Source organism: Theileria annulata, chromosome 1 (assembly GCF_000003225.4).
Source record: "Theileria annulata chromosome 1, complete sequence, *** SEQUENCING IN PROGRESS ***".
NCBI classification, from domain to species: Eukaryota; Apicomplexa; class Aconoidasida; order Piroplasmida; family Theileriidae; genus Theileria; species Theileria annulata.
Window position 1 is genome coordinate 973,635 of NC_011129.2, and position 19,657 is coordinate 993,291.

A 19,657-nucleotide genomic window follows, 5' to 3' on the forward strand; every position below is an offset into this window, starting at 1 on the left:
TAGAAATCACTTTTTACAGATCAGAAGGATAGAAACAGGTAAAAATTTATGAAATTAGTCGAAATAATTATTTCAGGATGCGAATTGTTATTTTGCTGGCTCTTTTACACCAATAGCAGAACGCGTTCCATTTAGTCATACCCGTTGTTGGCCAATGTGCCGGATCATGACTTTTATATTCTATAATGTATCCCTCTGAGTAGAAGGCCAAAAATATCATAAATAGCGCTCCTATGTATTGCGCTGGTAGCATAACGTAGGTACTTCCATTATTACCTATGATACCTGGAAACCCCAAAGCCAACAAAAATTCGTGACACATATAAAATATAATACTGAGTGCAGTGGACATTTTAGGTTGATTAACAATTGCACGAGATAGTGAGGAATCCCTATAGTGAAGTGAATATATGAATATGGCGGCAAGGGATATTTTAATAACAATCAAGATATCAAACAAGTGCCAGAACCAATTATGAACAACAGCATTAGCTTCAGCATTGGTTTTGCAGTTGAAGTCTGGTACTTGTCCTGGTACTCCTGGGTCTTGTATGTTTACGTGTTCTGAGTATGGTCTCCAGCCGCCCATGCCATTGTCATCTTGGGAGTGGTACACGTATATGGATTTAGGTGAGTACTTTTTAGCACCTTCACTAAATACTCCTCTGTTTAGAAGCGCTACAATCACTGGTGGAAAGAATGTAGCTATTAGAAGTACCATTTCGATCTTATCAACAAGATAGAATGGTACAATCATACCAGGTGCGATACCTGGATATATGGCATAAACAAGTCCCATACCTACAATTACCATTAGAGTAGGTGAGATTATAGCTATCCACCGAACTGTACTATTATCAAAACTTTCAGTAAGAATGTGTCCATAAGTAGCTAAAGTATCACCAGTATTAGCAGTACCAGCCTTTTTTGGCGTAGTAGTAAAGATGCCGTAAGCTAGAGTCCATAGAACAGCTGCCACCAGTGAGATTATAATCGCGACCCCAATGTCAATGCAGGCAATTAGGTAGTCACTGTTCCATTTCCTCCGATTACCAAAAATTAGCGTAGTAACATAGTGCATGAATGAGGTTACAATTGGAAATGAGTTTTCACCAACCATATAGACAGGTATATAATTCCAGTCCACAGCATACAATAGTACCATATTAATACCAAAAACAAATCCAGAAATTGCAATCACAAAGTAGAATGTAGTTAGATGACCTTGGTCACCACCTGCTATATAGACAAACAATAGAATTACATATGTTATGAAGTTTAACCACTGAGTAACGATTGAGGGAACTATGATAACACCATTCTTAATATTTCTGGCAGATAAGAGGTCACTGTTGGTGATGTCGTCGCTGTTGCCGCCTTTGCCATTCTCGACGAGATTATAGTGGTGCTGGTCTTTGGTGGCGTAGTTGCCTTTCTCGTAGTAGTTTAGATAGTATCCTTTAAGGGAATATTCCATTATATTACCCAGAAGCATGCTAGGCAGACACCAAAGTTCCAAAGCACTAGCCATTCTTCTAACGAATACACTGAACAGGTTCTCAGGTAACCTGAATCTAATAAGTGCATATGGAGCAGAACTATATGAGAGTCTAATGTTAAGCATCATAGCAAGTCCAGCAAATACATACGATGCATTAAGTATCACACATTGATCCTGACCAACACCAGCCTGATCACTACATGAAGGACACGTTGACATCTAATCCTGGAGTGGGTTACCTATGAGTACTTGATTGGCTACTGAGTGCTTAGGTATCTTCCGGTTCCTTGTGTTCCCTAACTTGGGTGAGTGTTATTACTATATTACAGAAATATTAGTTAAAATCACAGTATCCATCAGAACAAACATTAAATTTTATCATTAGTATATATAATATATATGAAATCAAATTAGAGAGAAAAGTAATTCGGTGTGAAACACTGAAGAAGATTATCCTGTGAAACTGAAGCAAGAGTAAAACCTAAGTGAGAACTCTGATAATAATCAAGCTTAGTCCAGGAAATGTCATTTACCTGATCCTTGTGACCCTGATGAACAAAACGAAGCTCATCACCCCTGCAAGAAAGGTCAAAAATACAAACAGTAGAGTCATTAGAACAAGTAGCAAACAAACCACAACACGAACTGTTAAATTCAATCTGATTTACAGAATCTTTGTGATGATCAATAACCAAAAGATTACTATCCATTCTTGTGTCGAATAATGATATTTTACCATTATCACAGCCACAAACAAAATAATTTTTGTCAAACTTATTCAAGCTTAAGCAATTAACACTAGAACCAATTGAAAATTTAGAATTGGAACTGGTAGAATTAGTGCGAAGATCCATAAGATGTACATTAGTATCATCAGAAGCAATTAACACTACATTATCATTTATAAATTCAACATCATTTAGTCCTACATTATCACAATTATGAGTACTATCCATTGTATTATAAGTTGAAACTGGAGATATTATTCCAATGCCGTCAACAATACCGTTTAAACAGTTAGTTTTATTGTGTGAAGAGGAGTTTAAATCCCATAGAGCTATTGTGCCGTCGGAAGAGCAGGAAACTAATTGATTGGTAGAGTTCCAGGCTAGACCATAACCCTCAGAGGAGTGCCCACCCTTGAGAACCAGTTGGGGAATGGAAACCTTGAGGTCTCTTGGGCTTGAAGGGTGCTTTGAGTAGTCAAAAAGATATAAAGTTCCATTATTGCTCTGTGTTACAAAGAGGAAGTGAGCTCCAGGAACTTGAGAGATTCGGTTTATCTCTCCTTCATGTACTATTTTAGCTTTTATGTCCAATATGCCCTGAGTGCCAGAGCTAGTATTGGAGCCAACAGACGAACTAGAAGATACTGCCTTAAATTGGTTAAAATTCTCACAAGTATTTAAACACTCTTTCATGGTGTAAACATTGGATTTCAGTTCTGCAACCATGGCGAACTCGGTGTCAGAACTTGAAGTGTGTGTTCCTAGGAGAAGGCGCTGTGTAACTGACCCATTCTTAATTTTAAATGTATCAGTCATAAACTCGACAACTAAAGAGGGCCAATCTAAGTTATAAAGAGATACTGAGTCATATAAAAATGGAGCATTTCTGCGCCAGATCAAATACGGGTCAAGTTCCTCCTCTTCTACACCATTAAGTTCATTATTCCTTAAAGCTGTATCATTATTATAAAAACTAGTAGAGTAATCATCGGGTAAATTCTGGTCGAATGATGGGATAGGGTACTTCCTACGTATTTTACATCCGGAAGGACCAGATAATATCACCGAATCCATCTTCCTCCACAATGCTTATTAATACAATTATTTATAATTAATGTCAAAATGAACAAAATTAAAAATTAAAACTAATTTCAATAATATAAATAAAAAACAAAAAGTAAATAAAATATAATAAAATTATAAAAAATAAACAAAATATAAAATAATTGCTGAAAATGTGTTACCACACATTCAATAAACACATTAGTAAAATTTCATTTAATTTCATAATAAAATGAATTTTAAATTAATAATTTCTAAAATTAATTAAATTTAGGTAAAACTGGTTATCCATCTAGCCAAAGCCTTTGGATTTGTCTATAAATTTCTCTAACCACTTCCTTGGCATTATTTAGCTGTACATTGTATGCTGTACCTCTGGGTGGGTTGTGTATAAAGTAGTCCTTAGGACTTCTAGTAAGGAATCTGTTAAAGGGCTCACATATCATCCGGAATGCTTCTATTCTGCTACTGGAAGGAAGCAATGCTTTAATCTTAACTTCTCTTTCTAAAGATTCCAGATTTTTTTTAACAACCCTAAACATGTTTGGAACTGATTGAGAGTATCTCCCTATTTGATCTGCAATTCTGAACACTCTTTCTACTGTGTCACCATCAATTCCCCTCTGTGCAACGTCGCCCTTAATATATCCATATATTCCACCATTATAGATAATAATTAGTATTATAAGATTAAAAATGTGTAACCCTTTCATCATGAAATAAGTATGAATAGTACTAGGAAGTTTATAAATTAACAGGTATAATAAATTGTATGAATTAATTGATAAATAAAGATAAAATAGAGTCAGTAATGCATAAATAACGGATAAATAATGCATATGTAAAGAATCAAATATGTTCTTTTTAGTCATTTGAATTTTCAAACACATTCAAGAATAATTAAAGATTATTATAATTTCAATAGTATTAATTAAATTTTAGATCTGGAAATAACTTTTTTAAAAAGATTTTATAAAAATTAGTAGTTTAATTTTATATATACTTTGAGCCAAAATGGTGTAAAATCAACTAATGAATATTACATATTCATGTGAATGTATATTTATAAATTTTATTTTTTAATTTTATTTTAACAGTAATTATAATTTATAATAATTTTAAGTAGAATAATAACAATTTAAATTATTCGATAGTTTTAAATCACAATTCTATTGTGAGATAATAAATACTTGTAATTTCAAGTATTAAATGGATTTAAAAATGGAAGAATGTAGTAAATAGATAAAGTAGTTTTATAACTTGATGGAAAACGCGTTGGAGCGTTTCATCTCATTGGCGCCGAAGGATGTAATAGCACTGCTATGTAACTTTTTGGACTTTTCAGAGTTCCTGAGCCTCAGCTCAGCCTCTAGACCAATACGCGCCGCATTAGTAAATCATCACCTCTTCTGGTTCAACTATTATACCAAAAATGTACATTGCAGAACGTACAGTGATAAAAATGTTGAACTGAACGGAGTGGAAAGAAGCTCAAATAAGTATCAATTAAAGATGCCAATAATTGATAATATAACAAAGGGAACAGATCCCATGAGTAGATTATTAAACTCAGCCAGGAAAGTCGAAATCATGAAGAGTAATAATACAATCTCATCCAACCCAATGCTAAATTTGGGAATATTAGATAATTTTAAAAGGTCAAGATGGAAAGGCCAATTTAAACAATATGTAGAACAATTGTCTAAAATAATAGGCATTAATAGTTTAAATAGTGCCATGATAGTACATTCACTAGGCTCAAACCCGTTCTTAATAATATCTTCACAGTTCAACTCGATCAGTCCTGTATATAATCGCTATAATACAACAAATAAACAATATAACAATATGTATAACGGGTATCAAAGTGTATACAGCATATGCGGATACGATACCAATGAAGATAAATTAATATGTAGTAATGTAAACGTGGCGTTGAAGGATATAAGATATGAAGTAAAGTTGTGTACCTGGTTAAGATTTGATGATTCAAGTTATTCACCAGATTCATCAATTCGTTCAATGTCAACAAGGTTAGGATATGTGCCAAAAGTGCTGGTAATACTTTGTGATACTAATAGTGGAGTTGGTAGATCAAATAAACAAAAAGTAAAGGCCGGAAAGGGGAAAATAGTAGCCTTATTTTACTACTATGATGAGGATTCTGGATTTATTAATATACCCTCAATGACCCTTAAAATGTATATTAATCATATTACCACAGATGCTACTCCTAAAAGCATAGGAGTTGACGCAGTAAGTAGTTTGGATGTGTATGGATCACTAGGGTATTGGGACGGCCGTGAGATAATATTTAGGAACCTGAACATATTTGTAGGAACAGTTTCAGGAGTCATATACCATAGAGCAGTTGAAAATAACTTTATAGCACTGGAAACCAGTGAACGTATAACAACACACGAAATTACATCACTAAGATATGTATTTTCACAAGGAAAATCAATCCTGATAGTGTTTAGCTATAATAGGTTCCTTGGTTTAGTAGATGTGTCAACGTACACCTGGCATTTAATGGATTGCGTAAATGACTCAGTTGTAGCCTTTTCAGTAGATATCGCCAACTGCCTATTAGGTTACTCACTTGGACACAGCAATAAGGTTAACTTTATAGATTTTTACAACTTTACAAACAAGGCACAGTACTTGGTGCCAAAGCCTCCAACAGCACTCTTGGCACTTGAAAGACATTCAAAGTGGGCAGTAATCATTAAGAACTATATTCGAATCCTTATTATAGAATTTGGCCCAGACTCAACTAATGGAGTTAATGGCACTAATAATTGTTTAATAAATAACTTTGATTCTGTGAATGTACCAAATAAAGGAGATCTGAGAATAAAATCAGTAAGCACATTGAATGGACATGTAGGTGAGATAAGAGAGTGTGTACATGACGGCTGGTCAAAGTTGGTGACTATCGACACTCTGCATAACCTGTTTGTGTGGGATTACACAGCCTGTTGTAAGATCTTTTCATTTTCCTTAGTGTCTGATTTCGATAAATCCTTCAATCACTGCTATTATAGCCAGGATTCCGGACCCGAAACTCCACATAACGGCTATAATACGCCAAATAGCGTGTATACCAATAGTAGGTATGGATCTAATACAGTGTATGTGAGTGTTAGAAACACGCCTGTACAAAACACCTCTAGAAATACACCAGTGTACAATAGCACGAGGGATAATGTCAGCACCGGCAGAGAAAGTGGCCGCGTCGAGTACAAGATATCTCTGAATGTGATGAACAAATTGGGGTCTAAGCCCGAAGTAAAGGACGCAATAGACGATTATCTGTACTCCTACGAGTCTGACCCTGATGCCTCTCCCTATTCTGTGAAGGTGGATAAAACTCCACCAAGGGGTGTCAAGTACAAAAACGCAGTCCCGGCCTCCAACATCAAGGGTCTCTTAGACCCTAACAAAAAGGGACAAAAGTACTGTGTGGACGTTTCTGTGCACTCACTCGTAATATATTACCAATCCTGTAATGTATTACAGGTTTTCTCATTCAAATAATTTTATATACACAAATTTGTTATTTGTTACCTAGATCTTTAGTTTATCTTAAATAGTGTATCTGGTCCATAGAAATGGAACATAAATGCAGATAATATATACTATGGCAAAAGATTAACGGTCAGATTTGAATTTATGACGATCGTGAGTCCTTTCGCGAGAGTATGAAGACCTGTAGCTGTAATTGTACCTGTAGGATTTGTGTGAGGCTTCAGGTGACTCCGTCTTGGCTTCAGGACTTACTGAGCCCTTAGATTCAGTTTCGTTGGTATCTGTAGAGTTGGCGAGTCTCTTGCATTCTTTAAAACGTGTCGAATGATACTTTAGAAGCATTTTAGTAATGTCGTCAACTGACCCGTTCTGGTGACCAGGACCATTATGTTCTCTCCCTTTATCGTCTTTTGGCTTTTCACTACTCTGCTGTTGCGTACTCTCTAAACATATTATCAAGCAATATAAAGTTATATAGGGTTATCTGTGAAAATAATGGGTAAACAAGGGAGTATGGAGTGAAAACAAATATAGGGTAAGATGATGAATAAACTGTGTAAGAATAATACTGTTGTTGGTCGAATCATCTTTGGAGGAATCCTTGGAATCTTCACGAGTTGGATAGCGTTCAAATGATGAGTTACTGCCTTTCCCGTAAGACTTGGATGAATCGTTACCACTACCCCGGTGGAAAAAGTTGTTCTGATTTAACCTAAATGCCATTCATCTAGAGTTATAGTCAAAGAATAATATAATATATACCTAATAATAAAATAATATATTATAAAGAATTAGTCAATAAGAAGAAAAGTTGAGGAATAAAGTAAAACTTAAATAAATGTAAATGTAGTAAGAATACCTTTTACGAAACATAGTGAAATGGAGAAAAATTGGTATTTGGGGAAGAATAGGCTAGTTTAAAGGCCAACTAAAGTTATATGTAATCATAGAAACCTTCGAAAGGATAAAATAAGTGGCTTAAAGTTCGAAAATTTCAAAACGTGCGATAATGGTAAAATTTAACAAAATTAAAAAAATATTTTTAAAAATAGATTAATTTTTAATTCTCTGGCTCTTGACCAGATTTAATGCTGTAGACAAATACTTTTCAACAACATCGAGGCTCCTACATGTATTGACACCACATGTGTGAAAAGGGAATAAATAAAGGTATTAAATACCATTCTATAGTTTTATCATCTGTTTCAACGTCATCGTCTTCCTTTTTTGACTTAATGTTTGAGGGTACCAGTGACCTAAAATCTTAAGATTTGTGTTTTCAAAGCTGTTTTTTATCTATATTTACAGTCGTCTTGTGATTCCTTGTATAGAGGGTATTTTATTATGAATCCTACAATTTTTATTTTTAAAAATCTCTTTTAACCTGATTCTTCATCCCATAGAAATAATCTAATTCATTTATTAATTTATTTCCCATTTCTTACTCCTTTCGGTCCGTTTTTTCACTATCGTTCATCTTCAAATTACTATTTCTAAGATATTCTTCCATTGTTCCTACTAATAAATCTTTTAATAACATTTTAGTTACTGTTTTTAGGACTATTTGTTTGTTTTGAGTTCAGTGTTGATCCGTTTTTCCCTTGACTCGTTAGGTCTATTTCTACAAATGCTTCTACACTTCTGATCTTTCTCCCATTTCTTCTCTTCATTACGCTCTTACAAACCACTTTTGTGCTTCTTGTTTTACTTTTACATGGTATTAACTTTTTACAGGGCCACGCTATGCTATTAGGGGCTCTAATCACCATATTATCTTCTATTTAAATTATCTAGATATATATCATTAAAAATAATTTTTATTCTTTTTTACAAAAAAATTTCTCCAAGATTTTCCTCTCGAAGAAAATCTTCTCGCCTAATATTACAAATTTTTATCAGCGAATTCAGTGTGTGTTGATTTAAATTTAATTAATCATGAGAGTGATTAGAATTAGGTTAGAGTAGATGATGGACTCCATCCTTCAGATCTAAGACGGTATTCCACAGCCAAAATCCCTCTACCTACTATACACAGATATTTTATTCTATCCACAGGTATTGGTCTAAGATGTGTATTCCAACGACTTTTTATCGGCATTGGTATGTTATATTCCTGTAGGATTCCCCTTAGGCTCTTTTTAATGCCTAAAATTATTATTTACAGTATTTAATTACTAGTTCTTTTAAAATGTGTAATTTCTTGTAAAGTGTCATCTCTGTATGCCTTCACACGCTTCACACGGTTATCCCTACAACATTAATTATATACTAAATTAATAGTTTATATACTAAGTGAATAAGTTTAAAAAATACTTAAGATCAATAATGTGATTATAATGTTTGAAAGGTTGATTGAACTCTGTTGAAAGTTTTGCGATATTAAGCAGGAACTGGTGTCCAACTTTAGGTATGTTACAAGCCCAAATGAAGTTCAGTAGTTCATAGAGTGATGACCTGTAAAGCGTGTCTCTAATTAGTAAATCAACTACAAACATATCCTTTTTAGTGGATACTACAACTATATCAGGTTCAAAATGTACTGAAATCATATTCTTTGGTAATTTTACACAATTTAACTCATTTTCTTCAGTCGTCTGGGAATTATTAGATACTAAAGCTTTTATAGTTTTAAAGGCTTTATATAAACTGGCCACTGTATTTACTACCAATTCATATTCCAAATTTTCATCAAAGGTGTAATCCTTTGGTTTCGTTTTATCATTTGGTGATATTGATTGATAATTAGTTGTGTTTAGCATAGATTCACATTCATTGAATGCCCACTCGTATTTCAATAACCCTATATACAGTTTATAATTAGAGTGTTTAGAGGAAAAATTACCTGTGTGTTTGTCAACAGATTTCAAAAACAGAAAACACTGTGGCTTCATATGTCTGGGAATAATGTTGAGAAATAATTCTAGTGACTTTTTACACTCCACTTCACATATCATTACTAGTATGTCCAATGGCCTTACTGAACCATGTAGCAAAGGAGTTGATATATCCATCTCCTAATTATTATATATAACCTACAATTTACCTCGTTTCTATCAAGTTTTCTACCATTATTAGTATTGTTCAGTAATGAATTTAAAAAATGTAGAGCTGTAATACGGTTAAATTCATCACCTTTAAAAAGAGTATAGAATATATCATTTACATTTTGTGGACTGAGTTCACACAATTTATGGTCTAAATTGAGCAAATCTATTAGTTTTAAAAAGTCTATTCCAACAGAAGTATACAACCCATTTATATCGATATTTTCCTTAACATTTGTATAATATTTACTGAACCTAAACAGTGATTATATACATATAGTTGGATAGAATATGTAAAACTCACTTGAGAAGAGAATATTCTAGGGATGAGATGAGTAGATCTCTTTGTGAGCTGTAGATTTTAGGACTAACTTCATTTAATATTTTCATATTAAATGGGCTGAATATTATTTCCTTCATACCACAATCAGGCTTAACTCTATCAATTAAACTGTAGGTCGAATTACTAACAGAATTGAGTTTATAGTGATTGTTGTATAGATAGTTCAAAGTTTCCATGTAGTCATTGCAGAACAAATTGTTCCAATCTGAACAATGTGCGATTTCAGTACTAGAAGTGTGCGAATTTGTTGGAAGGAGGTGAAAAAGTATGTTTGCTACAACTGTGTGTTTTTGGCCTTGTAAGCAAAGTTGTGGAATTATCTCCACTAATCGCTTTGTGGCATAAATTGGCCATTTCTGGTAACGCCTTATCATAAGAGATTTATTTCATCATTATTATATAGCACATTAATGTATATAGTTGTTGTTTGATAAATGTATAAGATACAGGAGTAAAGACTGGAATCCCAAATAATAATCTGTAATTATATAATAAAATATATGAATTGTGTAAAATAATTAAAAAATGTGTAATTTTAATCTTGTTAATTGTCAGGTTTTAAATACTATAATATTATTTAAATATAAATTACATAAAACCACAATCTTTAACAATTAAATTAAATATAAAAATATAAAAAAGAGCAATAAAAATTCCTAAGATGACCAATGATTTGAATGGAGATTCCAGCTATGAAATATCCGAGGATTACCCGTTGGTGGAATCCTTTGAAGATTTGGGTCTTAAAGAGGAGATTTTAAAAGGAATTTTTGCTTATGGTTTCGATAAGCCTTCTGCGGTACAACAAAGAGCAATTAAGCCCATTTTGGAGGGTAGAGATGTCATTATCCAATCCCAAAGCGGGACAGGTAAAACATGCGTCTTTTGCCTCGGAGCTCTTCAAACCGTTAATTCAAACGTAAGAGAAACCCAAGTACTTCTTTTATCACCAACCAGAGAATTAGCTGAACAATCTCAAAAAGTCTGTTTAGCCCTTGGTGATTATTGCAACGTAGAGGTATCTTTTTAGTTATTTTTATTTTATAACAATTTATAATCTAGTTGTTATAATTAGTAAAATTATAAAAATGGAATTTCATATGGATATAGGTCCATTGTTGTATTGGAGGAAAGAAAGTGAGCGATGATATAAAGGCCTTGGAATCCGGGGTCCAGATAGTTTCAGGAACACCCGGAAGGGTAAATCACATGATAACTGACCGTCACCTGAACACCCGTAACATTAAACAGCTGATTTTGGACGAAGCTGACGAGATGCTAAATAGGGGTTTTAAGGAACAGGTGTACTCAGTATATAGATACTTACCACCTACGATTCAGGTGGTTCTAGTATCAGCCACACTTCCTCACGACGTCATTGAGATCACTAACAAGTTCATGAATAACCCCTTCAAGGTCCTGGTGAAGCGTGACGAACTAACGCTCGAGGGCATTAAACAGTTTTTCATCTCAGTGGAGAAGGAGCAGTGGAAGTTCGACACCCTTTGCGACCTCTATGAGTCACTAATAATAACACAGGCAGTTATCTTCTGCAATACCAAAGAGAAAGTTGACTGGCTTGCGAAGAAGATGAAGGACGCCAACTTCGAAGTGTCCAAAATGCACGGAGAAATGTCCCAGAAGGAAAGAAACGACATTATGCAAAGATTCAGAAAAGGTGAATCTAGGGTTCTTATCTCAACTGACCTTTGGGGAAGAGGTTTAGACGTCCAACAAGTATAACATTACTCTATAGTTATATTGTATATCAAATCCATGAATTTTTATATAATGTATTTCTGTAGGTGTCTCTTGTTGTAAATTATGACTTACCTAATAGCCGTGAGAGTTATATTCATAGGATTGGGCGTTCTGGTAGATATGGCAGGAAAGGAGTTGCCATAAACTTCGTAAAGGTATCAATTTTATACATTTTTTACTCTAATGTTTAGGATGATGATATCCGAATCTTGAGAGATATTGAGCAGTACTACTCGACTCAAATCGATGAAATGCCAATGAATATTTCAGAACTGTTGTAATCGCATTTAAAATTAATTTTATTTTTTCAATTATTCTTTTCTTTAGAAAATTTTCTTTTTTCCTTGATTTTTTTCAATTCTCTAATTTTATACTTTTATATTTACTCAATAGTAGTTTAGTAATTAAATGAACTCAGTTGTTACTAATAAAAGTAAATTGAGTAATAGTCAGGATTTGGGACTCCCTTACGAGCTCATTAACAGAATTTTAAACTTAATTTGTAAAATTCAGCTTAAAAATTTTGTTACCAGAGATTATAAGGAATATGAATGGGAAATTAAGACTGAATTGATAGATTTTTTAATTTCAAAGACAAAATATAATGAGGAACAGGTTAGTGAATTGATTAGGAGGTTTAAATCAATTAGATTTTTAAACCCTAACAACACAATTTCTAACCTTTTGAACTTTATTTTTGGCTCTAATAAGGATGAAAATGATGATTTTACCATCAAACCTAACCAAGATTATGTTAATAATTTGGATAAGAAACTGTATGAAATAAAGCTTGATAAGAATAATGAAAAAAGAATGCTGTGTAATCATGTGAGTTTAATATACGAGCAGTTGGTGGAGTTAAAGGATAAAATTGAGAGAAGTAAGCCGAGTTACAGACCAGAATACTTCATGAAACACTGTTTAACAAACTACGAAGAGGTTTTAAAAAAGGAAATATTTGATATTCACGAGATGAATAAAGTTAATTTGGTCTCTGATAGGAGGGAACTAATTGAATTTTTGTTCAAATACTGCTATAGAAGTGGTTATAAGCTTAGTGAACTGATAATGATACCGTTATACGATGTTAGTACCAAGAATGAAGCTTTCGTTAACTTCAACTATCCAACTATGTTAACGATTTTGTACGTTAATGACATTGAAAGTGTTGGCAAAAATAAGAAAAATTCAGATAAAGATTTGGAACACCTAGAAGAATGTAAAGTGATGTTTAGTTTAATGAATTTGGGTAAGTATAGTAGGATAGAAGAGGGTAAATTTGAGAGTATAATCCCAATTACTCCAATATCTAGCATTAAAAAGATAACAATATACACGAGAACATTTAAGAAAAGCATAAACCACGGGCTAAATGTGGACGAAGATGAGGGAAATTCAGATCACATATTTAAGTGCAAATACAGCTTTTTAAACCCATTAAGAAAGTCTAACAAATATGAATTGAAATTTAACAATAAACTGGAAGAGTTTGATGAAGTTGAAGAGAAGGTGGATATAACAATATTATTTATACAATTAAAGGGAGACAGGGGAGTAGAATATACTATACACTCACCATTTCTTGATGAGAAAGAATTAACTGAAATAATTAAGCAGGTATTTAATAACATTTGCAATGAACACCCAAAAATTAAGGATCAGGAAAACTTTAATGAGTTTCTAAAAAGATGTTATATGCACATGGGTTCTAACTTTATCTTCATAAACTAAACAACAAATACATTTATATTATAAATTTTAATAAATTATTAAATTAAGTATATTGTGTCAGTCTGATTGTCTTAGTTTCTCTAATACAGAAAGCGGGTAGAGTACGTTTGCTATATTACACTCAATTATTCGTCCATTTGCTATCATTTCATTTAAAATTAGGTGGGCCTTTTCCAAATTGTACAAAATGTCAATTTCACACACTGATTCAAAGTGCTTATCAAGAGCAACCACAATGTTGTGGATTAATTCATAAATCTCAAGCTCGTTCTCATCACTGGTTGCTCCAATTATAAAAAATAAGCTGGCGTACCTACACGTAAAAAATTAATATGTTGTTATAGGTAAAAATAAGAGTATATGGCACCTCCTAAAAACTATAGTAGTATCTTTATGAGTAAAAAAGGGACAGTGGTTGTCATTCCTAGTAATACACTTGCGAAGAAGCTCAGATTCCAGTAACGTTCTTTCCTCAGGGGAATAGTGGGTGTAGTATTTGCTGAGCCTTGTTTGGCCACGTTTATTGATTAAAAGAACAAATTTAATCATAATTAAAAATTATAAAAATATAATAAACATTATTTTAGAATAAATAGATTCCTTGTGTAAAATAATGATTTTAGTGGGTTTCTCGTAATATATTAAATTAAATAAAAATGACTTCTTAAATTTTGTCTTATAAATCTTTTTAAATCTCCATTAAATGTTTTATTTACATTGCATTAATCATCTGTCGTAATTTAATTTGTTTGCAAAGAATGTGTATTAAATATCTTCTTGACTGTGTAACATATTTTTTAAAAAACCACCATGGACTTATCTGGAGATTATTCGGACCTCTTTAACGATGAATCCCTGTTTAAAGTAATAGATGAGCTGGATCATTTATTCCCCAATGACGGGAAAAAGTCTAAATCTTCAGATTCCGTCCTTCCACCTAAGGAATGTAACCTTAAAGACCAAAGCTATAGCATTAATTCAACTAGATATGACACAGAAACATCTTCAGTGTCCCTAAGTGATGAACATTTCATTAAGGGTTCAAGCCTTTGGAGATCATACCAATCCAAACTTGATCTACACATTTCTACCGTTTTAGATCCATTTATCAAATATATTCTTGAAACATCTATTACTGAAGGTAAATCGAATTCAATGTTATGTGTATAATTTTTAGGGCAAAAGGATGTTTATTTCACCAAAAAGAAAGAATATCTTACATTTCTAATTAACCAGCTTGTATTTTTACTCAATTATCTAATATTCCAATTTTGTATTTAGGTGGTATCATACAAATGTGAATGGAAACAAATAATAACAGGGGAAAGGAAGGCCGGAACTGAAGGAATCAATGCTGAGGTTGAACCTGATAAAGGAGACTTATACCAACAGATTTCAAATGAATATGATAATCTCTCTAGAGGAATTACAAGCTCCAGCTCAATAGAAACTGTAGTGGATAATAATATAGGGAATGAGGATGTAATAGGTGAAGTATACATTGAGTTAGGACACAGGCCTGAATATATAGAACTGCTGTATATTAAAGGAATGGATTATTTTTACCATTTCATGGACTTTCTACTAATGTTAATTGAGAAAACTAGTTATAATTATAAAATTGTTCAAGCACTTGATTTGCTAACAAATGTTATTAAAGTCATGCCGGAACTATCTATATTGCTGGTAGTTCCAAAAAACAAAGGTACTCAAAAATATTTACATATATATTGTGTAGACTCAAAGATTTTGTATGAGAAAAGATGTTATTTTAAGCTATTAGTGAAGAATGTAGAGGTGAAATTGGGGTTAAACAACTCGGTTTTGGATACGTACAAGCAGTGCCTGGAAGGAACTTTTGTACCATTCTACATGACTAAGAGTAGCGAACATGATGATTTAATGGAACAATTGTTGGTTGTATATGTATTGGAACGCTTATTGAGTTTATTTCAGTTGTTGTGTGAGAATTTGTTTGAGTTCGTTCAGTTGAAGCTGGATAAGGCCATGAGGACGTCAATAAGTAAGAAAATGAAGAAGTATTTGTTTATACCATTTTTAGGAATAAAAACCTTGCATGAGTTATTTTTACCTTTTTCAGGCAATTTTGAGTATAAAAATTTAGTTAAAGTTGATTATACAAGTTTGTTTAAAAAGTACATGTATCCCCCTCCACCGCTGTATTTGTTGAGATTAAAGCTCTTAAATATACTAAAGTTGTTGGTTTATTCAGGTTTTGTGAAGTATAAAGGTAACTTTCTTACGGCGAACAGAACGATAATTCAATCTGAGCCTATATCAGGAATGAACCAGAAAGTGGATAAAGTGCTGGTAAGTTACTTCCACATGTTCAGTTTCGGAACAAGTTTCCTGTTAATGGGAGAGTTTTTTAAAAGAAGCAAAGAAAATATTGCGATCTTCTTCGGAAATTATCTGTTATTGATGCCACATTTCAGCCTTAACTATGCATACATTAATGAAAATATGGTGATTGAGTATAATGTGTACCGGTTACAGAGAGCAGTTATTGATTTTCTATTAGCTTTAAACGAGTCTAGGGTTTTTTTGGACGAAAATATAATGAACGTAAAATCACTAAATTTGACACAAAACAGTGTTGTTAAACGCATATTATCTCTGTTGATACAATATGTAACTGGGACTACATTGTCTGAAATACAAGACGCCGAAAATGATTTTAATATTGACAACGAATTTAATATTAGGAATCGTCCAGTAATTAACTGTAATCATGATTGTAAGATTATTGAACCATATAATCCTAGTACTATTAGCAAATTCCTGCTTGATATTAGCTGTAATTTAGTGGATAGACCTGATGATAATGAGGAAGAAATTGTGGGTCTGGATATGGTTGAGCAGGTGGTTGACGTGTGTATTTATGAAGAATATGACAAAGCTTTAAAGTTGGGATTGGACTTGTCTAAGCTTTATGTACCAATTGAAAATCGCACTGTTGTAAAATATGCAATAAATAATACTCCTCAAATTAAATTGATGAAACATTTTACAAGTCCCAACGTTTTATCCGATTATGAACTGGAATTATTACACCAACATAAAAAAGATAGAAAACCAAGTTCAAGAAACAAGGAAAAATTAATGAGATTAGATACTATGTATACTACTACACGAAGATTATCACATGATTCAACTGTTACAGTAGATGATGGTACAACTAACATATTCAATAATTTGGAGGGTTGTGGTATAAACTGTATAATAAACAAGCATATTATAGAAGAACCAAGGTTTAAAACTGTGTTCACTTTGCGTAAGATCTTGGTTATGAAGTTGTTTGAAACAATATGCTCATTTCCAAGTAAACATTTAGGGGATTTCGAACCTATTTATATTTCATTTTTAAAACAAATTTTCTTTTAGCTCATTTATACAATAATTATGGTATATTTTGTGATAAAGTTTAATGTTTGTTCTGATGTATACTGTTATTTTAAGTAATATTTCTGTAATGTACTAGTTTAGTCAACTACCGACATAGTAACTAGGATCACTTAGGGAATAGTGACCATAACCACTTAGACAATAGCCTTGATACTATCACTATAACTAAATCGCAATAATGGAGGCTTCTGCTGAACCTGAACACGTGTATACGTGTCCTTCCTGTGATAATAAGCCCGCTGAAAATGATAGGGGCAATTGTCCATTACTCATGGCAGCCTATATACTTGCTGGTCTTGCTATGATGCTCAACATTCGACTCTCATATAGTTCTGCTCCATATGCACTCATTAGATTCAGGTTACCTGAGAATCTTTTTAGTGTTTTTGTTAGAAGAATGGCTAGTTCACTTGAACTCTGGTGTCTACCAGGTTTCATCATTGCTGACACAATGGAACTAGCTATCAAATTAGTCATCGGCACCGAATTCACCAACTGGAACAACCTAGACTCAAAGAAACTCAAGTTCCATTGGATCATAATTCCTTCTATCATTGCTCAATGGTTGAATTTCCTAACATATGTAATTTTATTTTTTGTATATTTGGCTGGTGATGACCAAGGTCATCTAACTACATTTTATTGGACTATTGCTGTATCTGGATTTGTGTTCGGTATTAGTAATCCATTGGTCTTTGCTGCTGACTATAATTATATACCCATCTATATTGCTGGTGAAAATTGTTTTCCAGCACTAACCTCATTCATACACTACATTACAACACTCATTTTTGGTAATCGGAGGAAATGGGATAGTGACTTCATAATAGTATTTATTGACATATCAGTTGCAATCATAATATCACTTGTGGCAGCTATGGTTTGGACTCTAGCGTATGGATTCTGCCGTGATGGCGGTACTACTACTGATGAGAATGGTACTATTACTTATATTACTCCTGATGATATTACTGCTGAGAATATCAAAAGTATCAGCGTAACTGAGGGTGGTAAGACAACTACTTATACTAAGGTTCCTAAGGGTGGTCCTACTGCTCCAGATATTCTTACTCTTACTATTAAAAAGAAGGGTGAGACTGGTGGCACTGCTGCTCCTCCTGCTTATTTTAAGCAGGGTGAGGCTACTCCTACTGAGGGTCCTGCCAATACTATTACTCTTAACTATACTAAGGATGGTAAGGAGGTTGCAATACTTAATATTACTATTACCCCTAATACTGATCTTCAGGATACTGCTGATACTCCTGAGTGTTCTGTTAAGGTGGATACTGAGGGTAAGAAACTTACTATTAACTATGGTGATAAGTGTATTGAAATAACTCTTACTACTGAAGCTCTTAAGAATCTTGGTAATAAGTGCACTGTTAAGGTGGATCCTCCTCCCAATCACCTTTTTATCAAATATAAGGATGCTAATGGTTCTGTTACGAAGAAAGGTCCTATTAATGAGAATGCTAAGAAGTCTCCTGAGAAAATTGCTGAGGAAATTAAGAAAACTGCTAATGATGATAATAAATATTATCAAGTCACTGATCGTACAACTAAAATCCGTTACACTTTTAAACTCACTAAGCAGCTAGGTACTGCTCCAATAGCTGGTGCTGATGCTAAAATTATTGTTCATTATGTTTATGGTCATATACTCGCTGAAGGATTCGGTAAGATTACCGATATTAAACCATATGTGATTTCACCATTACTGATTGTACTTGTTGGTATGGGATTAGTATATGCAATTTATCCTGGAATCGCACCTGGTATGATTGTGCCATTCTATCTCATTGATAAGATTGAGATGGTACTTCTAATTGCTACAATATTTCCACCCGTAATAATTGCAATCCTCAGAAAAGAAGCTCCAGAATGGTCACCTCAACACTACGTATTCCACAAACCTGGCGATGCTAATAATGGTTTTCATGGCTGGACCACATACAAATCCCACATACAGGGATCATCAGGATTCGGATCATGCGACTCCAGTGAACCGGATGTTCATGCTTGGTTATGGCACTTCTTTGATCTCCTTATGATCCTTATGATTATCTTAGCCTATCTATTTATATACTCACTTCACTATAGAGACTCCAATATATCTCGGTCTATTGTTAATCAGCCTAAGATGTCTACAGCACTCACTATTATATTTTATATGTGTCATGAGATATCATTAGCTGTAGGATTTCCAGGTATGGTATCTAATGCAGCTGAATATACAGTTTTAGCTCAAATGATAGGCGCATTCCTTATGGTCTTTCTAGCACTTTACAGTGAGGGATACATTATAGAATATAAAAGTCATGATCCTGCTGATTGGCCCACAGAAGGAATGTGGTATTTATATGGATACTACCAATTGAACCCTGATTTTTTTATTATGATAAAGTTTAATGTTTGTTCTGATGGATACTGCGATTTTAAGTAATATTTCTGTGATATAGTATTAACAAGTACGACCAATAACGACTAGCACTTTAAAACTATCACTAAAGTACTTTGCAACAGTCCA

At 33.3% G+C, this 19,657-nt stretch overlaps 12 protein-coding genes across 12 annotated transcripts, besides 24 other annotated features; 5 read left to right on the forward strand and 7 right to left on the reverse strand.

Annotated features, from left to right (window-relative positions):
* Positions 1-67: 67 nt before the first annotated feature.
* On the reverse strand, positions 68-1,720 carry TA06955 (Tpr-related protein family member, putative; the record flags this gene model as incomplete). The annotated part of the gene is made up of 1 exon (XM_948911.1): positions 68-1,720. One exon carries the CDS (start codon positions 1,718-1,720, stop codon positions 68-70), a length of 1,653 nt encoding a protein of 550 aa, XP_954004.1.
* Positions 182-250: a sequence feature (9 probable transmembrane helices predicted for TA06955 by TMHMM2.0 at aa 19-41, 138-160, 170-192, 232-254, 292-314, 334-356, 417-439, 459-481 and 491-513).
* Positions 278-346: a sequence feature (9 probable transmembrane helices predicted for TA06955 by TMHMM2.0 at aa 19-41, 138-160, 170-192, 232-254, 292-314, 334-356, 417-439, 459-481 and 491-513).
* Positions 404-472: a sequence feature (9 probable transmembrane helices predicted for TA06955 by TMHMM2.0 at aa 19-41, 138-160, 170-192, 232-254, 292-314, 334-356, 417-439, 459-481 and 491-513).
* Positions 653-721: a sequence feature (9 probable transmembrane helices predicted for TA06955 by TMHMM2.0 at aa 19-41, 138-160, 170-192, 232-254, 292-314, 334-356, 417-439, 459-481 and 491-513).
* Positions 779-847: a sequence feature (9 probable transmembrane helices predicted for TA06955 by TMHMM2.0 at aa 19-41, 138-160, 170-192, 232-254, 292-314, 334-356, 417-439, 459-481 and 491-513).
* Positions 959-1,027: a sequence feature (9 probable transmembrane helices predicted for TA06955 by TMHMM2.0 at aa 19-41, 138-160, 170-192, 232-254, 292-314, 334-356, 417-439, 459-481 and 491-513).
* Positions 1,145-1,213: a sequence feature (9 probable transmembrane helices predicted for TA06955 by TMHMM2.0 at aa 19-41, 138-160, 170-192, 232-254, 292-314, 334-356, 417-439, 459-481 and 491-513).
* Positions 1,241-1,309: a sequence feature (9 probable transmembrane helices predicted for TA06955 by TMHMM2.0 at aa 19-41, 138-160, 170-192, 232-254, 292-314, 334-356, 417-439, 459-481 and 491-513).
* Positions 1,598-1,666: a sequence feature (9 probable transmembrane helices predicted for TA06955 by TMHMM2.0 at aa 19-41, 138-160, 170-192, 232-254, 292-314, 334-356, 417-439, 459-481 and 491-513).
* Positions 1,721-1,911: 191 nt separating the features above from the next.
* TA06950 (chromatin assembly factor subunit, putative) lies at positions 1,912-3,303 on the reverse strand (the record flags this gene model as incomplete). The annotated part of the gene is made up of 1 exon (XM_948912.1): positions 1,912-3,303. The coding sequence occupies one exon, from the start codon at positions 3,301-3,303 to the stop codon at positions 1,912-1,914; it is 1,392 nt and encodes a 463-aa protein (XP_954005.1).
* Positions 3,304-3,575: 272 nt separating this feature from the next.
* TA06945 (uncharacterized protein) lies at positions 3,576-4,163 on the reverse strand (the record flags this gene model as incomplete). The annotated part of the gene is made up of 1 exon (XM_948913.1): positions 3,576-4,163. The coding sequence occupies one exon, from the start codon at positions 4,161-4,163 to the stop codon at positions 3,576-3,578; it is 588 nt and encodes a 195-aa protein (XP_954006.1).
* Positions 3,933-3,992: a sequence feature (2 probable transmembrane helices predicted for TA06945 by TMHMM2.0 at aa 15-37 and 58-77).
* Positions 4,053-4,121: a sequence feature (2 probable transmembrane helices predicted for TA06945 by TMHMM2.0 at aa 15-37 and 58-77).
* Positions 4,065-4,163: a sequence feature (Signal anchor predicted for TA06945 by SignalP 2.0 HMM (Signal peptide probability 0.007, signal anchor probability 0.925) with cleavage site probability 0.004 between residues 33 and 34).
* A 391-nt stretch (positions 4,164-4,554) lies between these two features.
* Positions 4,555-6,831, forward strand: TA06940 (uncharacterized protein; the record flags this gene model as incomplete). The annotated part of the gene is made up of 1 exon (XM_948914.1): positions 4,555-6,831. The coding sequence occupies one exon, from the start codon at positions 4,555-4,557 to the stop codon at positions 6,829-6,831; it is 2,277 nt and encodes a 758-aa protein (XP_954007.1).
* Positions 6,760-6,765: a sequence feature (GPI-Anchor Signal predicted for TA06940 by DGPI v2.04 with cleavage site probability 0.10399999 near 736).
* A 114-nt stretch (positions 6,832-6,945) lies between the features above and the next one.
* Positions 6,946-7,545, reverse strand: TA06935 (uncharacterized protein; the record flags this gene model as incomplete). Its single annotated transcript, XM_948915.1, has 2 exons — positions 6,946-7,265; positions 7,392-7,545. 2 exons carry the CDS (start codon positions 7,543-7,545, stop codon positions 6,946-6,948), a joined length of 474 nt encoding a protein of 157 aa, XP_954008.1.
* Positions 7,546-7,948: 403 nt separating this feature from the next.
* TA06930 (uncharacterized protein) lies at positions 7,949-8,591 on the reverse strand (the record flags this gene model as incomplete). Its single annotated transcript, XM_948916.1, has 3 exons — positions 7,949-8,078; positions 8,268-8,340; positions 8,372-8,591. The coding sequence occupies 3 exons, from the start codon at positions 8,589-8,591 to the stop codon at positions 7,949-7,951; spliced, it is 423 nt and encodes a 140-aa protein (XP_954009.1).
* Positions 8,592-8,773: 182 nt separating this feature from the next.
* On the reverse strand, positions 8,774-10,583 carry TA06925 (uncharacterized protein; the record flags this gene model as incomplete). The annotated part of the gene is made up of 5 exons (XM_948917.1): positions 8,774-8,967; positions 8,998-9,071; positions 9,136-9,836; positions 9,866-10,121; positions 10,171-10,583. 5 exons carry the CDS (start codon positions 10,581-10,583, stop codon positions 8,774-8,776), a joined length of 1,638 nt encoding a protein of 545 aa, XP_954010.1.
* Positions 10,584-10,870: 287 nt separating this feature from the next.
* On the forward strand, positions 10,871-12,251 carry TA06920 (eukaryotic translation initiation factor, putative; the record flags this gene model as incomplete). The annotated part of the gene is made up of 4 exons (XM_948918.1): positions 10,871-11,227; positions 11,320-11,946; positions 12,015-12,125; positions 12,162-12,251. The coding sequence occupies 4 exons, from the start codon at positions 10,871-10,873 to the stop codon at positions 12,249-12,251; spliced, it is 1,185 nt and encodes a 394-aa protein (XP_954011.1).
* Positions 12,252-12,378: 127 nt separating this feature from the next.
* Positions 12,379-13,701, forward strand: TA06915 (uncharacterized protein; the record flags this gene model as incomplete). The annotated part of the gene is made up of 1 exon (XM_948919.1): positions 12,379-13,701. One exon carries the CDS (start codon positions 12,379-12,381, stop codon positions 13,699-13,701), a length of 1,323 nt encoding a protein of 440 aa, XP_954012.1.
* Positions 13,702-13,758: 57 nt separating this feature from the next.
* Positions 13,759-14,250, reverse strand: TA06910 (clathrin assembly protein, putative; the record flags this gene model as incomplete). The annotated part of the gene is made up of 2 exons (XM_948920.1): positions 13,759-14,014; positions 14,069-14,250. The coding sequence occupies 2 exons, from the start codon at positions 14,248-14,250 to the stop codon at positions 13,759-13,761; spliced, it is 438 nt and encodes a 145-aa protein (XP_954013.1).
* A 261-nt stretch (positions 14,251-14,511) lies between these two features.
* Positions 14,512-17,106, forward strand: TA06905 (uncharacterized protein; the record flags this gene model as incomplete). Its single annotated transcript, XM_948921.1, has 3 exons — positions 14,512-14,842; positions 14,879-14,940; positions 14,983-17,106. The coding sequence occupies 3 exons, from the start codon at positions 14,512-14,514 to the stop codon at positions 17,104-17,106; spliced, it is 2,517 nt and encodes an 838-aa protein (XP_954014.1).
* A 199-nt stretch (positions 17,107-17,305) lies between these two features.
* TA06900 (Tpr-related protein family member, putative) lies at positions 17,306-19,573 on the forward strand (the record flags this gene model as incomplete). The annotated part of the gene is made up of 1 exon (XM_948922.1): positions 17,306-19,573. The coding sequence occupies one exon, from the start codon at positions 17,306-17,308 to the stop codon at positions 19,571-19,573; it is 2,268 nt and encodes a 755-aa protein (XP_954015.1).
* Positions 17,390-17,458: a sequence feature (11 probable transmembrane helices predicted for TA06900 by TMHMM2.0 at aa 29-51, 119-141, 151-173, 180-202, 217-239, 510-532, 547-564, 617-639, 659-681, 688-710 and 725-747).
* Positions 17,660-17,728: a sequence feature (11 probable transmembrane helices predicted for TA06900 by TMHMM2.0 at aa 29-51, 119-141, 151-173, 180-202, 217-239, 510-532, 547-564, 617-639, 659-681, 688-710 and 725-747).
* Positions 17,756-17,824: a sequence feature (11 probable transmembrane helices predicted for TA06900 by TMHMM2.0 at aa 29-51, 119-141, 151-173, 180-202, 217-239, 510-532, 547-564, 617-639, 659-681, 688-710 and 725-747).
* Positions 17,843-17,911: a sequence feature (11 probable transmembrane helices predicted for TA06900 by TMHMM2.0 at aa 29-51, 119-141, 151-173, 180-202, 217-239, 510-532, 547-564, 617-639, 659-681, 688-710 and 725-747).
* Positions 17,954-18,022: a sequence feature (11 probable transmembrane helices predicted for TA06900 by TMHMM2.0 at aa 29-51, 119-141, 151-173, 180-202, 217-239, 510-532, 547-564, 617-639, 659-681, 688-710 and 725-747).
* Positions 18,833-18,901: a sequence feature (11 probable transmembrane helices predicted for TA06900 by TMHMM2.0 at aa 29-51, 119-141, 151-173, 180-202, 217-239, 510-532, 547-564, 617-639, 659-681, 688-710 and 725-747).
* Positions 18,944-18,997: a sequence feature (11 probable transmembrane helices predicted for TA06900 by TMHMM2.0 at aa 29-51, 119-141, 151-173, 180-202, 217-239, 510-532, 547-564, 617-639, 659-681, 688-710 and 725-747).
* Positions 19,154-19,222: a sequence feature (11 probable transmembrane helices predicted for TA06900 by TMHMM2.0 at aa 29-51, 119-141, 151-173, 180-202, 217-239, 510-532, 547-564, 617-639, 659-681, 688-710 and 725-747).
* Positions 19,280-19,348: a sequence feature (11 probable transmembrane helices predicted for TA06900 by TMHMM2.0 at aa 29-51, 119-141, 151-173, 180-202, 217-239, 510-532, 547-564, 617-639, 659-681, 688-710 and 725-747).
* Positions 19,367-19,435: a sequence feature (11 probable transmembrane helices predicted for TA06900 by TMHMM2.0 at aa 29-51, 119-141, 151-173, 180-202, 217-239, 510-532, 547-564, 617-639, 659-681, 688-710 and 725-747).
* Positions 19,478-19,546: a sequence feature (11 probable transmembrane helices predicted for TA06900 by TMHMM2.0 at aa 29-51, 119-141, 151-173, 180-202, 217-239, 510-532, 547-564, 617-639, 659-681, 688-710 and 725-747).
* Positions 19,574-19,657: the final 84 nt, after the last annotated feature.